General features: G+C 35.9%; 1 protein-coding gene across 8 annotated transcripts in view; it reads left to right on the top strand.

Moving 5' to 3' along the window:
- The window catches only part of Wdr47 (WD repeat domain 47), a 63,616-nt gene extending 51,350 nt beyond the window's left edge, over window positions 1–12,266 (top strand). For 4 of the 8 annotated variants that reach the window (XM_047562673.1, XM_047562680.1, XM_047562689.1 and 1 more), the window contains exons 11-15: window positions 2,889–3,058; window positions 3,570–3,746; window positions 4,680–4,811; window positions 8,394–8,612; window positions 10,913–12,266. In XM_047562673.1, the coding sequence (XP_047418629.1) occupies window positions 2,889–3,058; window positions 3,570–3,746; window positions 4,680–4,811; window positions 8,394–8,612; window positions 10,913–11,055 (841 nt within the window). In that variant the 3' untranslated portion in view covers window positions 11,056–12,266. Of the gene's footprint in view, window positions 1–2,888; window positions 3,059–3,569; window positions 3,747–4,679; window positions 4,812–6,119; window positions 6,821–8,393; window positions 8,613–10,912 lie in introns of those variants that run through there. The other 4 variants (XM_047562685.1, XM_047562702.1, XM_047562713.1 and 1 more) reach the window with 2 other exon arrangements.
- The last annotated feature ends 2,447 nt before the right edge of the window (window positions 12,267–14,713 follow it).

Genomic DNA, 14,713 nt, shown 5'->3' on the forward strand with positions numbered 1-14,713 from the left:
ACCCTCTTGGTTTTGAAACCAATGATCTTGACTTGGACTTTGATGGCATTTAAAGATCAAGAAAAGAAATAAAAGGGCTCATGTTAGGTCAGAATAGTAAAATTTATTTGTACTCATTGTATTATTAAATAGAAATACTGAGAGGGAGGGAGGAAAGGAGAGAGAGAGAGAGAGGTGCAGAATTGTAGATCAGACAGTGGAAAATGGCAATAATTTATGGAGGCAGAGCCAAAGACTTATTTGTGTAGAGGTAACCTGATCTTAATTGTTTCTCATTGTTGAATTTTTCATGCTGTCACAGATGTCTCATAGACTGTGAACTGACTTTTACGAAGATAAATTAATTTATCTGGTAAATACATTTTTAGCTCCAGTGTACTACATACTATGCTAGGCTTCAGAGCTAGTTATTCATAAAACAAACATGTTTATTGAATTCATGGAATTTGTGGTTTATTGGGAAGGTGGACATTATGCAGGTAAATACTCATATATTTGTATATGTTGATAGGTGTTATGAAGAAAAACTGCAGGGTTCTGTAAGAAAGTAAAATGGGGATGGGATGAGACACAGAATGGCAAGTCAGAGAAAGGACTCTTTAAGGTAAGGCATTAAAGCTGAGACCTGAGGATGAGTAGAACCTAGCCATGAAAAGAGAAGGGAGAAGAGAGTACTACAGAAAGATCATGACTTTTTGAGGAAACAAAACAAATTCAGATTGGTTTGAATTAGGTGAGCTAGAGTGTGATAAGGCCACAGAAATAGACATGAACTAAATTTTGCAGAGCTTTCTAGCCATCTGGCATTTTTTTGTTGAGTGTAGTGGGAAGCTGCCTAAAGTAAACAGAGCAAGTGTTATGACCTAAGTGTGTTTTGAGATGATTACTCTGACTGTGGATTGGATGACAATACGAGTAGGCACTAGGAGAAAAACAGAAGGTAGTTGTGGTTGATGACTACTGGTGTGATGGTAATGGAGATGCAGCAAAATGGATGGATTTGAAGATAAATCCACTTACGGAAAGGATCAGTAGGACTTGTTGATAAATTGTGCAGCCAAAAGAGAATCTTTTGGCCTGCTTTCTTTCTCTAGATCAATATTAAATACCCTATAGATATTGAAGATTTATCAATATTCTTTCCTGTTTTTTGAGAACTTTTATTAGTTCTGAAAATTCCCAAACACCCAAAAGTAGAGAAACTAGTGCACCAGAAAGCAGTAAAGATTTTTGTCATACTGTGTCAATCACCCTTTTTATTTGTTTGCTGAAGTCTTTTTAAAGCAAATTCTAGATGTTATGTCTTTTTACCCTTTCATCCTTCAGGAATCTCCAGAAACATATACATTTTCTTATATACTTTGTGTGTGTGTGTGTGGTAGTGGGCACCAGGGGGTTGCTCTATTACTGAGCAACATCCTATTTTCATTTTTTATTTTGAGATGATCTTGCTAAATTGCCCTGGCTGGCCTCAAACTTGTGATCCTCTTCTGTTAGCCTCCTGAGTAGCTGGGATTATAGTTGAGCGCCACCAGGTTCACCTATTTTTTTTTTTTTATCATTATACCTAATTTAAGAATCTTTAGTATATGATATTAGTCTGCATTTTGAAATACAAATGTTATTCATCAATGTTTGACTACAGTTAAAGACCAAACTCTTGAGGAGCATGGCATTTAGTACCCTCCATTACTGAACTTGTGGCACCTCACCCACTGTATCTGTCCATCTCCTGAATACATCATTTTTATCACTTCTAGCTCCACAGACTCATTCCCATGCAGCATGCTCGGCAAACACATGCCCTGATTTATCTTATTTTCACTAAAGCTATTCTGCCTTCATCTTTTTCTATAAAAGTCTTCCTAGTCCTTTTAGGTCCAAACTTTAGTACTGAACTATAACAACTTACACTTGCCTGACTATTTATGGGCAGGTATGAAAACATCTATCCCTGCTAGGTTTTAAACTCTAGAAAGAGATATTGCCTACTTTATTTTTAATCCATTCTGTACCTTCCCTTAACCCAGGCATGTTGCTCATATTATGTAAGAAATGTTTATTTAATTTTTCTAATTTGAAAACATTATTTGCTTTCTTGTATCTTTTTCTTTTTTTGTTTCTGAGCTAAAAATTCTTGAAAAATATGAAAAATGGAGTTTTGGGTTTTGAGGGGTTTTTTTGTTTTTGTTTTTGGTTCTGGGGATTGAACCCAGGGGCACCCAACCACTGAGCCACATCCCCAGCCCTATTTTGTATTTTAGAGACAGGGTCTCACTGAGTTGCTTAGGGCCTCATGAAGTTGCTGAGGCTGGCTTTGAACTTGAGATCATCCTGCCTCAGCCCCTTGAGCCACTGGGATTATTGTGCGCCACCGTGCCCAACTTGGGTTTTTTTGTTTTTATTTTTATATTTGATACCAGAGTTTGAACCCAAGGGTGCTTAACCACTGAGCTACATTTCCCAGCCCTTTTTATTTTTTTATTTTGAGACAGGCTCTCACCAAGTTGCTTAGGGCCTTGCTACATTGCTGAGGCTGGCCTCAAGCTTGGAATCCTCCTGCCTCATTCTTCCAAGTTGCTGAAATTACAGGTGTGTGCCACTACACCTGGCAGAAGTGGAGATTTTTTTAAGAGTCATATGTCCTATTCCCTTTGCGATCTGAAATGATATATTAGTATGATAATGACTTGTAATTTAACCTTTTAGATTTTCAGTACTCTTTATATTTATTTTTATGGTTTTGAAAACTGTTAATAACCTGTTAGCTGATACTCTTTTGGCTCCTTCCCTCAAGAATAACCCTAATTAACTAATTTAACTTCATATTAACTAATTTTAATAAGCAAGAAATTGAAATATCTTTATGCAATTTTTTTTCTTTTCAGTGCACATGACACTCCTAAACAACCAGTGGTGCGTTTTAAAAGGAATAAACATCATAAAGGATCCATTTACTGTGTGGCCTGGAGTCCTTGTGGACAGTTATTAGCAACAGGATCAAATGACAAATATGTCAAAGTGTTGCCCTTCAATGCAGAGACTTGTAATGCAACAGGTAGGGCCCAAGTATTTAAGCAGTAGCTAGCTTGCCAGTATCCTTTATAGTTTCCCTGTGTTGTTTCTCTTTTGTCTTTAATGAAATCTAAGAATGTAATTGTAAAAATCATTTTTTTACTTTCTATTTACTTACATTAATGTGGCATTATTCTTTTTTAGTTAATTCTTATAGGTAGCCAGGTGATATCTGAACTTTAGAAAGTTATTATCAGAAAAATAACTTACAAGTAACTACAAGAATTGTATAAATGGATATTTTCTACAAACTTCATTCTTTGGAATATAGGACAAGAAAGTATATACCTCTGTTTTAGGGATGATAATAGCTAAATCAGCATTTTGAATTCTTTGTTCAGTAAAAGTGAAATTTATTATAATGTCAGTTCCTAAATTAAAATGTAAACCATACTACTACACCATTTTCTTGGCCAGTTTTTAGGCAGTTTAGCAATCTCAAGTTTTCAAAGTAAGTTGAGCAGCATCTTTTTTTTTTTAAATTCTTATTGCTGTTTCAGGACCAGATCTGGAATTTAGTATGCATGATGGGACAATTAGAGACTTGGCATTCATGGAAGGCCCAGAAAGTGGTGGAGCTATTTTAATAAGTGCTGGAGCAGGGGATTGTAACATTTATACAACAGATTGTCAAAGAGGACAAGGCCTCCATGCTTTGAGTGGCCATACTGGTAAGTACTGTCAGTCTCAAGACATGTTCAGCATGTGCTATTTTTCCTCTCTGCATTTTTCTAATGGGGTATATTTCATCAAAATGGATCTTTTTAAGACAGGAAATTTTTATTTCAAATTTTTAAATTGTGAACTTTGGGTAACAACACAGTAATGATAACTAACATTGCTATTTCCCTGTGTGCAAAGTAATTTTCTTATGATTCCTTAACTTAATTCTCATAACAACCTTAGGATATAGGAAGGTTTATCCTTATTTTGTACATGAAGAAAGTGAGGCTGAAAGGGTAAGATGACTTATTACAGGATGGTAAGTGGCAGAACTAATATATGACCCCAGCTCTTTCGCTTCCAAAGCTGATTAACTCCCTAAAACAGTTTTCCTTTGCTTTTGTTTTGTTTTGTTTTGTTTTGGTGGCAGAGGTGGAGGCAGGCCAGGGTTTGAAGTCAGGGCCTTACACATACTAGGCAAGTGCTCTCTGAGCTATCCCTAGCCCCTTTTAAATTTAATTTGAGGCAGGGTTTCACTAAGTTGCCCAGGCTGACCTTGGACTTGTGAGACTCTTGAGTTGTTGGGATTATGGGTGTATGCCACCATGCCTGACTTCCTGTGCTTCCTCCATAGAAAAGTTGCCATGATTTCAAATATTATTATTTTCAGTACTAATTATGATGTCCTAAAATATAGAAAGAACCTACTCTACTAATGGAGTCACTAAAGAAAGATTGAGTTTGTTCAGTATGGTTTTGATGTTGTGTGGTATCAATGTTCATTTTACTGAGTTTAAATGTTTTTAAAATTGTCACTCTAATATATGTAGGGTTTTAATTACCAGACAATCACTTGTCCAGTGATAAGTAGTACCTAACTTTGCACATGTTATGGAAAGGTACTCTCCTACAGAAATAACTAAGTACATGGTATTTTATAGGGCATATCTTAGCACTTTATACCTGGAGTGGCTGGATGATTGCATCGGGTTCTCAAGATAAGACTGTTAGATTCTGGGATCTTCGTGTACCAAGCTGTGTACGTGTTGTTGGCACAACATTCCATGGAACTGGTGGGTTTTCCAGTAATTTAAATGAACTTAGAAAGAAACTGTAAATTATACTAACCTACTTGTTCCCCTTTGCAATAGAAAAAATTGTGAAGTAAATACTTGGTATTTTATTGGTTATTTTCAGTTGTTTCAAAATGCTTACCTTATTTGTAACAATAATATTCAGTTTAGGAAACCAAAGCCCAAGGAGATTAAATATCATGTCCCAAATTATTCTGTTATCAGGGAGCTTTTAGAACTCAGACCTTTAAAAGCATGCACATGGTTGAAATTAAAGTAAAAAGTGTACTGCTTTCTTTCCATACCAATTCCTCATTCTCTTTCCCTGAAGAGTCAGTTTCTTATTTATTCTTCTAGAAATATTCTGTAGAGAGGGGAGTGAGAGGAGGGGTGGGGCAGGTGGGGATGGGAAGGACGATAGATTGAAACAGATATTATTACCCTATGTACATGTATGAAAAAAATTTTTTAAAAGAAATAAATAAAAATCTTTAAAAAATTCTGTACATATATAACCAGAAAGTTTTTTAATGTCATAATGTTTCTTCTCCTGTAAACATGCATGCATGTGTACACACATACACAGATGGTAGCATATAATGCAAATCTTGCTTTTTAAAACTAATAGTGTATCTTGGATTATTCCATGTAGCCTCAGGCTACTACTGTTCTTTTCATTGTACCATCTTTTAAAACACTGATATCTAAGAGTAACATAGTATTCTGCCATTGTCTTTATTTCATTTTAGTACCTTTTCTGCTTATTTTAGTTTCTTAAAAAATTTTTTTGGTTGTAGAGGGACACAGTACCTTTATTTATTTATTTATTTTATGTGGCACTGAGGACCAAACCCAGTGCCTCACACATGCTAGGCAACCCCAGTCCATATTTTAATTTTTAATAGCAATTCTGTGGCACATTTCAAGTGAAAAGGTCTACTTTTGCTTTGTTCTTAATTTTTGGTGTTTTTTTTTTTTAATTAATGTCTTATTTAGTCTTTGACTTTCATGAACCTTTTTCTACACTTTGATTCAAATCAGATATGATTTTCTACAGTGAACTTGAGTTTGGACTACACACACCTACACACATGTAAAGTTATGTTTATATATATCAATATGTGATAATGTATTAGTTAAAGTTTAGTTTGTATATTGTTAAACAAGGTATAACATGGTTTCAGGAACCAAACAGTTCAATAGGGCTTATTTTTTAAAAATGACATTGCTCTCGGAATTGGCTTCTGCCATTCAGTCTACCTCATTTCCTATCCTCAGAGACCAACCATTTAAAATTTTCTTTTTCAGACAAGATCTAGTTATGTCACTCAGGCTGATCTCAGATCCCTGGACTGAAGTGATCCTCCCACCTCATCCTCCCGAGTAGCTGGGACAATAAATACATACCACAGTGCTGGGTTCATTTATTTATTTATTTATTTATTTGCGGTACTGGGGATTGAACTCAGGGCCTTGTGCTTGTGAGGCAAGCACTCTACCAGCTGAGCTATCTCCCCAGCCCTGCTGGGTTCATTTTTAACTTTTATAGCAGTTTTTGTTGGTTATTTATTTTAATACTTCTAAACAACAGATTTATATTAATAGTTTTTAAGGACTATTTATTGACTTCCTTTAATTTGATGTCCTCTTGTGAGGATTTCTTTTTAAAAATTTTTTAATTTCTTATTTTTAGATATACATGACAGTAGAGTGTATTTTGATATATTATACATACATGGAACATAACTTATTCTAATTAGGATCCCATTCTTGCAGATGTACATGATGAGGAATTTCACTGGTCGTGAATTCATATATGAACATAGGAAAGTTATGTCCAATTCATTCTACTGTCTTTCCTACTCCCATTCCCCACCCTTCCCTTCCTTTCCCTTTGTCTATTCCAGTGAACTACTATCACCCCCCCGCCCCACTTATTGTGTGTCAGCATTCACATATCAGAGAGAACATTCCACCTTTGATTTTGGGGGATTGATTTATTTATCTTTACATGATAGCCTCCACTTCCATCCATTTACCAGAAAATTCCATTCTGCTTTATGGTTGAGTAATATTCCATTGTGTATCGCATTTTTTTAATTCATTCATCTGTTGAAGGGTATTTAGGTTGGTTCCACAACTTAGCTATTGTGAATTGAGCTGCTGTAAACATTGATGTGGCTGGATCACTGTAATATGCTGATTTTAAGTCCTTTGGGTATAAACTGAGGAGTAGGATAACTGGGCCAAATGGTGGTTCCATTCCAAGTTTTCTGAGGAATCTCCATACTGCTTTCCAGAGTAGTTGTACCAATTTGTATAATGAGAATTTCCTTTCCATCTCTTCTCATCCCTCTTTCACATAGATTCTGTCTCTGCATCTTTTCATTTGTAGTCATATATCATTTTTGATTAAATCAATTTTTGTTGTTTGTGGGTTTTCTTTTTGGTGGTAAGGATTGAACCTAGGGGTGCTTTACCACTGAGCTACATCCCTACCCACTTTTATTCTTTATTTTGAGACAGCATATCTTTAAGTTGTTGAGACTGGCCTTCCTCAGTCTTCCAAGTTACTGGGATTATGTGCCTAGCTTCTAACTATCTCATCTTTTGTGTTAACTTTTATTAAACCACGAACTTCAACCAGACCACCTGAGCTATGTGCCTTTTTTATAATTTTCCTCTGAACATTTTCTTATGTAATTCTTGCTCACATACTCACCTTTCTTCTGTCAAAACTTCAAGAAAAAAAATTTTAAATTGTATGCGTGTATTTATGTGTGTATATACATATATACTGTTATTTATATGGTTTACAGTTTCACAAGATCTAACTTATATCCCAGACTACTTTAGTCTAGAGCAGTGTTCTTCAGCTTTATTTTTATAATTGAACTTCTTTAGGAAAAAAACTAAATTTTTTCCTAACAAGCAAAATAAATATTAAGGACAAAGATTTTGTTAAAGTTAAACTTTGAAGGGTCTACAAACCATTGCTAATGTTTAGAATTTTTTCACCCCTAAGAACCATTCTGTAACACATCGGGAATGTATAGCCCCCATTGAGACTGAGAATACATGGTACAGTTAGGCTTTAGCCTTTAGAATCTGAATTTACTTTCTGTTTACTTTCTGTTGGTAGTAAATTATGGGTTGCTTTTGAACATTTCCTACATTGATGTCCTGAAACATATTTTGTTATCAAATTTGTTAGTACAACTAGACTCCAAGCTGAGTATAAGAATATTTACAGACACTTACCCAGCAGAGAAAACATTGGATTAGGAATAGTGATTTCTCTAGCATTGTTCATCAGTTGCACTATTGATAATGCTGTTCTGGAGGTTCTTTCAAATGACAAAAATGGTCTTTCTCATTTCTTACAGAATCTTGCTTCATCCCTTGCTCCAATAAAGAACATAAGTGTTCATTGGTTGACTGTTTACTTGGATTTTTCTATAAGTGAACAGGATTGATAAGCTATATCAAATCACTAGTGTGTGGTTAAGTGAACATAATTAGTTATGTTGCAAGTTAGGTATATTGACTTTCTATATTGAAACTTTTATTTTCCTGCTACAGGCAGTGCCGTGGCATCTGTAGCTGTAGATCCCAGTGGTCGTCTCTTAGCTACTGGTCAAGAAGATTCTAGTTGCATGTTGTATGACATAAGGGGAGGAAGAATGGTACAAAGTTATCATCCTCATTCCAGTGATGTTCGTTCTGTTCGATTCTCCCCTGGAGCTCACTACTTGCTAACAGGCTCTTATGACATGAAAATAAAGGTGACAGACCTACAAGGTGATTGAAATTAACCTCTCTCTTTGTTTTAGTCTCTCCTATTGTGTTTGAGGTCTTTCTTTTTTGGCAGTCTGGGATGATTGAATGTATAATATTTAAAATTTTAAGGTCTTTACTAAGTAGATTACTAAGACTACATTAAGATTTGTTATAGCAAATTACTAAGTAAACAGTGAATAATCTTATTTTGTTAAATGGTTTTATTTATTACAGGGAATCATTCTATTATGACAAATGATAGACTTATGTATTTTTATTAGCTTATTTATAAAATTATTATATCTGGGCATGGTTGTACACACCTGTTATCCCAGCAACTTGGGAGGCTGAGGCAGGATGATTTTAAGTTCAAAGCCAGCCTCAGTAATTTATTGAGACCCTGTCCTCCCCCCGCCCCCCCCCCCCAAAAAAAAAGGTCTGGGGATGTAGTTCAGTGGTTAAGCACCCCTGGGTTCAATTCCCCCCAAATTATTGTACAATCTGTAATTGTATTTTCATACCTAGATTTTTATTTAGTTTTTTTGGGGAGTGGGGCAGGTGGATACTGGGGATTGAACTCAGGGGCACTTGGCCATTGAGCCACATCCCCAGCCCTATTTTGTATTTTATTTAGAGACAGGATCTCACTGAGTTGCTTAGTGCCTTGCTTTTGCTGAGACTGACTTTGAGATCCTCCTGCCTCAGCCTCCCAAACCATTGGGATTACACCACACCCTACCCTAGTTTTTTTTTTTTTTTAAACCTTAAGCAAATATTTACTGTGAACCAGCTATGGACAGAGATGAATATGACAGACAGCTTCCACCCTGATGGATCTTATACTTTAGAGATAACAAAAAGTAAACCAATAGACAATGTGATTTTAGATATTGTTCAGTGCTATTAAAAGCTATAGTATGGCAGGAGATGGTGACTGGGGTGTGTAGGGGAAGGCTGTTTTAGATAGGATAATTAGAATAGGTCTCTCCAGGGAAATGCCATTTGTACAGAGACCTGAATGATGAGAAGGAACAAGTCATGCCCGGACCCTAGGAGAAGAGCATAATGAGTATATTGATACTGAGGCAGGAATAAACCTGGCACAGTTGTGACACTGTGAGAACCCAGGGTGGCTAGAACTTAGTCAACCAAAGGGAGAAAGAGACAAGAGACTAAGTCAAAGGCAGGAATTTACAGGCTTTAAAAAGTCAGGCTTTATTTTAAAGAGCATTTCTAAGTTAATAGCAAAATTAAGAGGAAGATAAAGAGATTTCCCATATACTTACTGCCCTGCATATGCATAGGCTTCCCCATTAGTGGCATCCTCCATCAGAGCAGTACACTTGTTGCAGCTGAGCCAGGGGCATTTGAAAAAGTATGACATGAAACCTTGGAAGATTTTAAATAGAGGAGTAATACAATCTGAATTACATTTTTCAGATAATTTTTAAAAATATTTTCAGTTGTAGATGGACACAATATCTTTATTTTTTTATGTGGTGCTGAGAATCAAACCCAGGGCCTCACACGTGCTAGACAAGTGCTCTACCACTGAGCCACAACCCCAGCCCTTTTAGATAATTTTGAGTGTGTTATAAGTAGGGCAAGAGTAGAAGTGTCAGTGTCAGTGAGGAGGCTATTGGAATAGTTCAGGTGAGAGATGACGATGACTTGAGCAGGGTAGGAGAGGTGGGGGTGGTAAGAAGTGATAGGGTTTGGCTTATATTTTAATTTGGTTAGATTTAAGGAGCGAGGGAATAAGGTTTCTGGCATGAGCAACCAGATGGTGAGTAAAATAGGTGGGGAAGGAACAGTTGAGCAAGAAAAGCAAGTTTGATTTTAAATGAGTTAAATTTAAGATGACTAGCGTAATCAAGTGAGACATTGATTGGATAAACTACTATTTGGATATGAATCTGGAGCTTAGGTGATGAGAAGTCAAAATTGGAGATAAAATGGGTGTGAATCGTAAGTATATAAATAGCCAAGATACAAAATGAAATTTCAGAGGAAGTGCAGAGGGAACAAAAGAAACCTGCAGACTGATTCCTTGAGGTCCAGCAAACTTTAACTCAGGACGAGAAGGGAAACCAGCAAAGTAAACCAAGATGGAGTGGCACTGACTAGGTAGAAGTCAAGTAGGTTGAATATCCTGGAGAGTGGCATCTATGTCAAAGATTTGCTGTATATATGTTGCCAAATTCTAATGTGATTTATTCCTGTGTAAACCTTTCATACTATAATATTTTAAAGTAACAGGAATATAAAATTATGTATATACTTATTTCGCATTATAAATCAGTATCTCTTTTTTATTTTAGGGGACCTCACTAAGCAGCTTCCTATTATGGTGGTGGGGGAGCACAAGGACAAAGTGATTCAGTGCCGATGGCACACCCAAGATCTTTCCTTCCTGTCATCCTCTGCAGACAGAACTGTAACCCTCTGGACTTATAATGGCTAGAGTACACCCTGTGTCAGTCTATGCAGTGAAAGCACAGAGACTTAAGACTACTGAATTATGAAAACTACAAATATGAAGAACACAGACTGTTCAAGAAAGTGGTTTAGCACGAAGAGGCCCTTATTACCATGTATCCCATTGATAGGAGGTGTTGGGTGGTGTTATTCTGCAGTGCTTTCAGTCTTCCATGTGAGCTCATGCTGCTGTGACCTGCTATATGTAGTCTCTTTGCCAAAGTCTGTGGAAGAGCTCTTATGTTGTTAGTGTGCACGCCAAGTCATGGTGGACGATGTGTTTACAGTTTAGTATTAAATGCATTCCTTGGTCTTTGCCTAAATAACAGTTTTATATACACATTGAAATTAAATTATACTTTAAGTATATTATTACATACAAATGCAGCCGAGTTCTACGCAGATTAAACATAGGTGTATCAGAAATTACTTTGCTCTTCTCACAGCCCCATTTTATCACTTGTCTTCTACAGGCCAGACTTTGATGTCTCTCAAAACTTACATGGTTGTGTTCACTTAAGGATCATTACAGAGTTTAAAGATGATTGGAAAGCTGCTTCTAGTTCATTATGTGGTGTAGTTTTTTTTCTTTTTTCTTAAACCCAGGAATATGGTTATTATTTTGTCACATAATTTTGTTCCAGGCTAAAAAGATAAACATGTTTGCTTCAGAAACTTGTTAATTTCAATTTTTTGAATGCAACAAGATACCTCCCTTCTAAACTGTACTGCAGAAGCAGAGCAGCAAGTTATGTGATGTAACACTTGATGGTACAGTAAGTGTACTGGCTAGCATTTTTCCTCTTAAAAATTAAAAACTTTGCCATAGACCATAGCATGGCTTGAAATGCTATGTCTGCATGATAATTTAAAATGGGAATTTAAACTTTGCACTCCAAAAGCTTATTTGGGTTTTTTTATTGCACTGTTTTGAGTAATGCAGAATAATGATTTTATTTCTACAGCATTGTAGATCCTAACATTTATGTATCTTTATTTTCATACTGTACAGTAATTTTACTTTAAATTATTAAATAGGCTATTTTATTTATTTTAAATGCAGTTGTATTGGTTCTAATTATTGAACTGTCTGTGCACTGTATGTAGCAAGCAATTTTAATCTATTGTTCACAAGTGGAAAAGGTATTAGAAGTGTAACTGTGCTATTATTTCAATAAAGACCTCTTGACACCTAAACTTTATCTGTTCCTCAGAGTCTGTGTTTTTCAATTTAGAATGTTATTTTTCCAGTTTACTTGGAAGGAAGTGGGGTCCGATGGATGAACTAATGAACCCCATAATCAATTTGTTGCATTTCTTTCTGAAGTTCTTCTACTAATTAAAACTTTTTAACCCTTGAAAAGAGCATACGTTTTGTGTGTCTTTTCTGTATTATTCAAGATTTAGAGAACTTTATACCCTGAGTATATTATGAATTGTAACAAATAAAAGTCTGGTAAAATGTATAAATTCTGTTACTCTGAATATGTTGAATTTGTGCTTCAACATAGAAAGAAATGAAATCTAATAAGCTTTTGGATATTCAATAGGTTTTTCATAATCTTAAGCAAACATAAGGGAGGATTCTGATGAAAATAGGACAGTCTCCTCTTTAGTGCTTAATTTCACACATCTTACGTATTACAACTAGTCATTTGTGTTGTTTAAAATTAGGATAAAGAATGATTTTTTTTAAATTGGAATTCATTTTATTTTTTACAAAGCCAAGAAAGTATAATACTACTGCTTTTTTTTTTCCAAATCAAACTTTGTTTTGTTGTTCTTTATGAACATCAAATGATTTTTTTCCAAATCCAAGTGAAAATGACTTACTTTGTCTCTCAGGAATCAAAATAATTACATTCAAGGAATACAGAATTTTCTCACCATGATATATAGAAAGTTGATACACAAGGTAGATGAATTAGGCCCTTATCAATTGACTTTGAGATGTGTAGGGTTTGTTGTTTCCATTTTTCTTTGCACCAAGCCAAGAGGAGATACCCTTAAAATTTTTGACAATTAAAGGAATCCCCTTTTGTTCATAAATGGGCTAGTTCTTAGTCCTTGGCTGGGGGCATCCCAGAGCAGGTATTGCCTAGCAAGAACACATTCCAGTCCACAGTGTGTCAACTGTCAGCTGTGCTCCCTGCTACAGGTTCTGCTGAAGGGAGATCTGAGTGGGACACCTCCATGGATACAATGTCCCACCTCTTTTGTGCTGATCCATTTTCCCACACATTTCAAAATATTTTTCATGATTAAAAATGAGCAAAGGACTTGAATAGATATTTCTCGAAGAATATATATAATATAAATATATAAATATATATATTATATATATATATATAACTATAACTAGCCAATAAATGAAAAGATCCTGTTGAATATGGGGTGCACACCTGTATTCTCAGTTACTCAGAAGACAGTCCCAGAATTCAATGTCAGTCTGGCAACATAGCGAGACCTCACTTCAAAAAAACAAAAATGTTCAACATCACTAGTCATGAAATGCAATTCAAAACCACTACTATCAAGGAAAAAAAGTATCAATGAGGATGTGGAGAAATTGGAAACCTTGCACACTGCTGGGAATGTAAACTAGTGCAATCTCTGGAAAACAATGCGGCAGTTCCTCAAAAAATTAAACATAGAATTACCATATGATCCAGCAATTCCACTTCAGAGTATATATGCCAAAAGAATTGAAAGCAGGGAAATGAATGGATACTTGTGTATATATCCATGTTCCCAGCAGCATAATTTTGCAATTGCCAGAAGGTGAAAGTAACTCAAGTGTCCATCAGCAGATGAATTGATAAACTGTGTGATAGTTAATCTTGGTTGTGAACTTGACTAAAAGATGCCAAGAAAACTGGTAAACTTCAGGGTGTGTCTGTGAGAGTTTCCAGAGAGGATTGACATGGGGTCAGCCAAAAGGAAAACCTGCCCTGAATGTGGGTGGCACCATCTGTAGGCTGAGGTCCCTGATGGAAAGAAAAAAAGCGGGGCGGTGAGCTCACATAGTATGCATATTTAACACTTCTTGAGCATATGTGTTTTGTACTATTGCCATCACAGACATCAGATTCCAGGTTCTTCAGCCTTTGTAGATTTGTACCAGCAACTCTCAGGAGCTTCCAGGCCTTCCACCTTAGACCAAGTCTGCTTCATTGGTCCTCTTGTTCTGAAGCTTCTAGCTTCTTGGACTGAACAGGAACTTCTGATTTCTTTGACTTTCCAGTCTGCAGATAGCTATTGTGGGACTATCCAGCCTCTGATTGTGTAAGTCAATCTAATAAATCCCCTCTCACATATGCGTTCTATTGGTCCTATTCCTCTGGAGAACTCTAATTCAAGTGTGGTATATACATAGATTGGAATATTATTCAGCCTTAAAGGAAGTTATGTTACAACATGGTTTGAACCTTGAGAACATTTGTGCTGAGTGAAATAAGACAGTCACAAAAAGACAACTACTGTATGATTCCACTTATATAAGATACTTAGAGTAGTTAGATTCATAGAGACAGAAAGAATGGTTGTTTCCAGGGGTTGGGGGAAGGGAGGAAAGGGAAATTATTGCTTAATAGGTACCAGGTTGGTTTTACAAGATGAAAAGTGTTCTGAAGGATGTTGTTGAT

Source organism: Sciurus carolinensis, chromosome 1 (genome assembly GCF_902686445.1).
Source record: "Sciurus carolinensis chromosome 1, mSciCar1.2, whole genome shotgun sequence".
NCBI classification, from domain to species: Eukaryota; Metazoa; Chordata; class Mammalia; order Rodentia; family Sciuridae; genus Sciurus; species Sciurus carolinensis.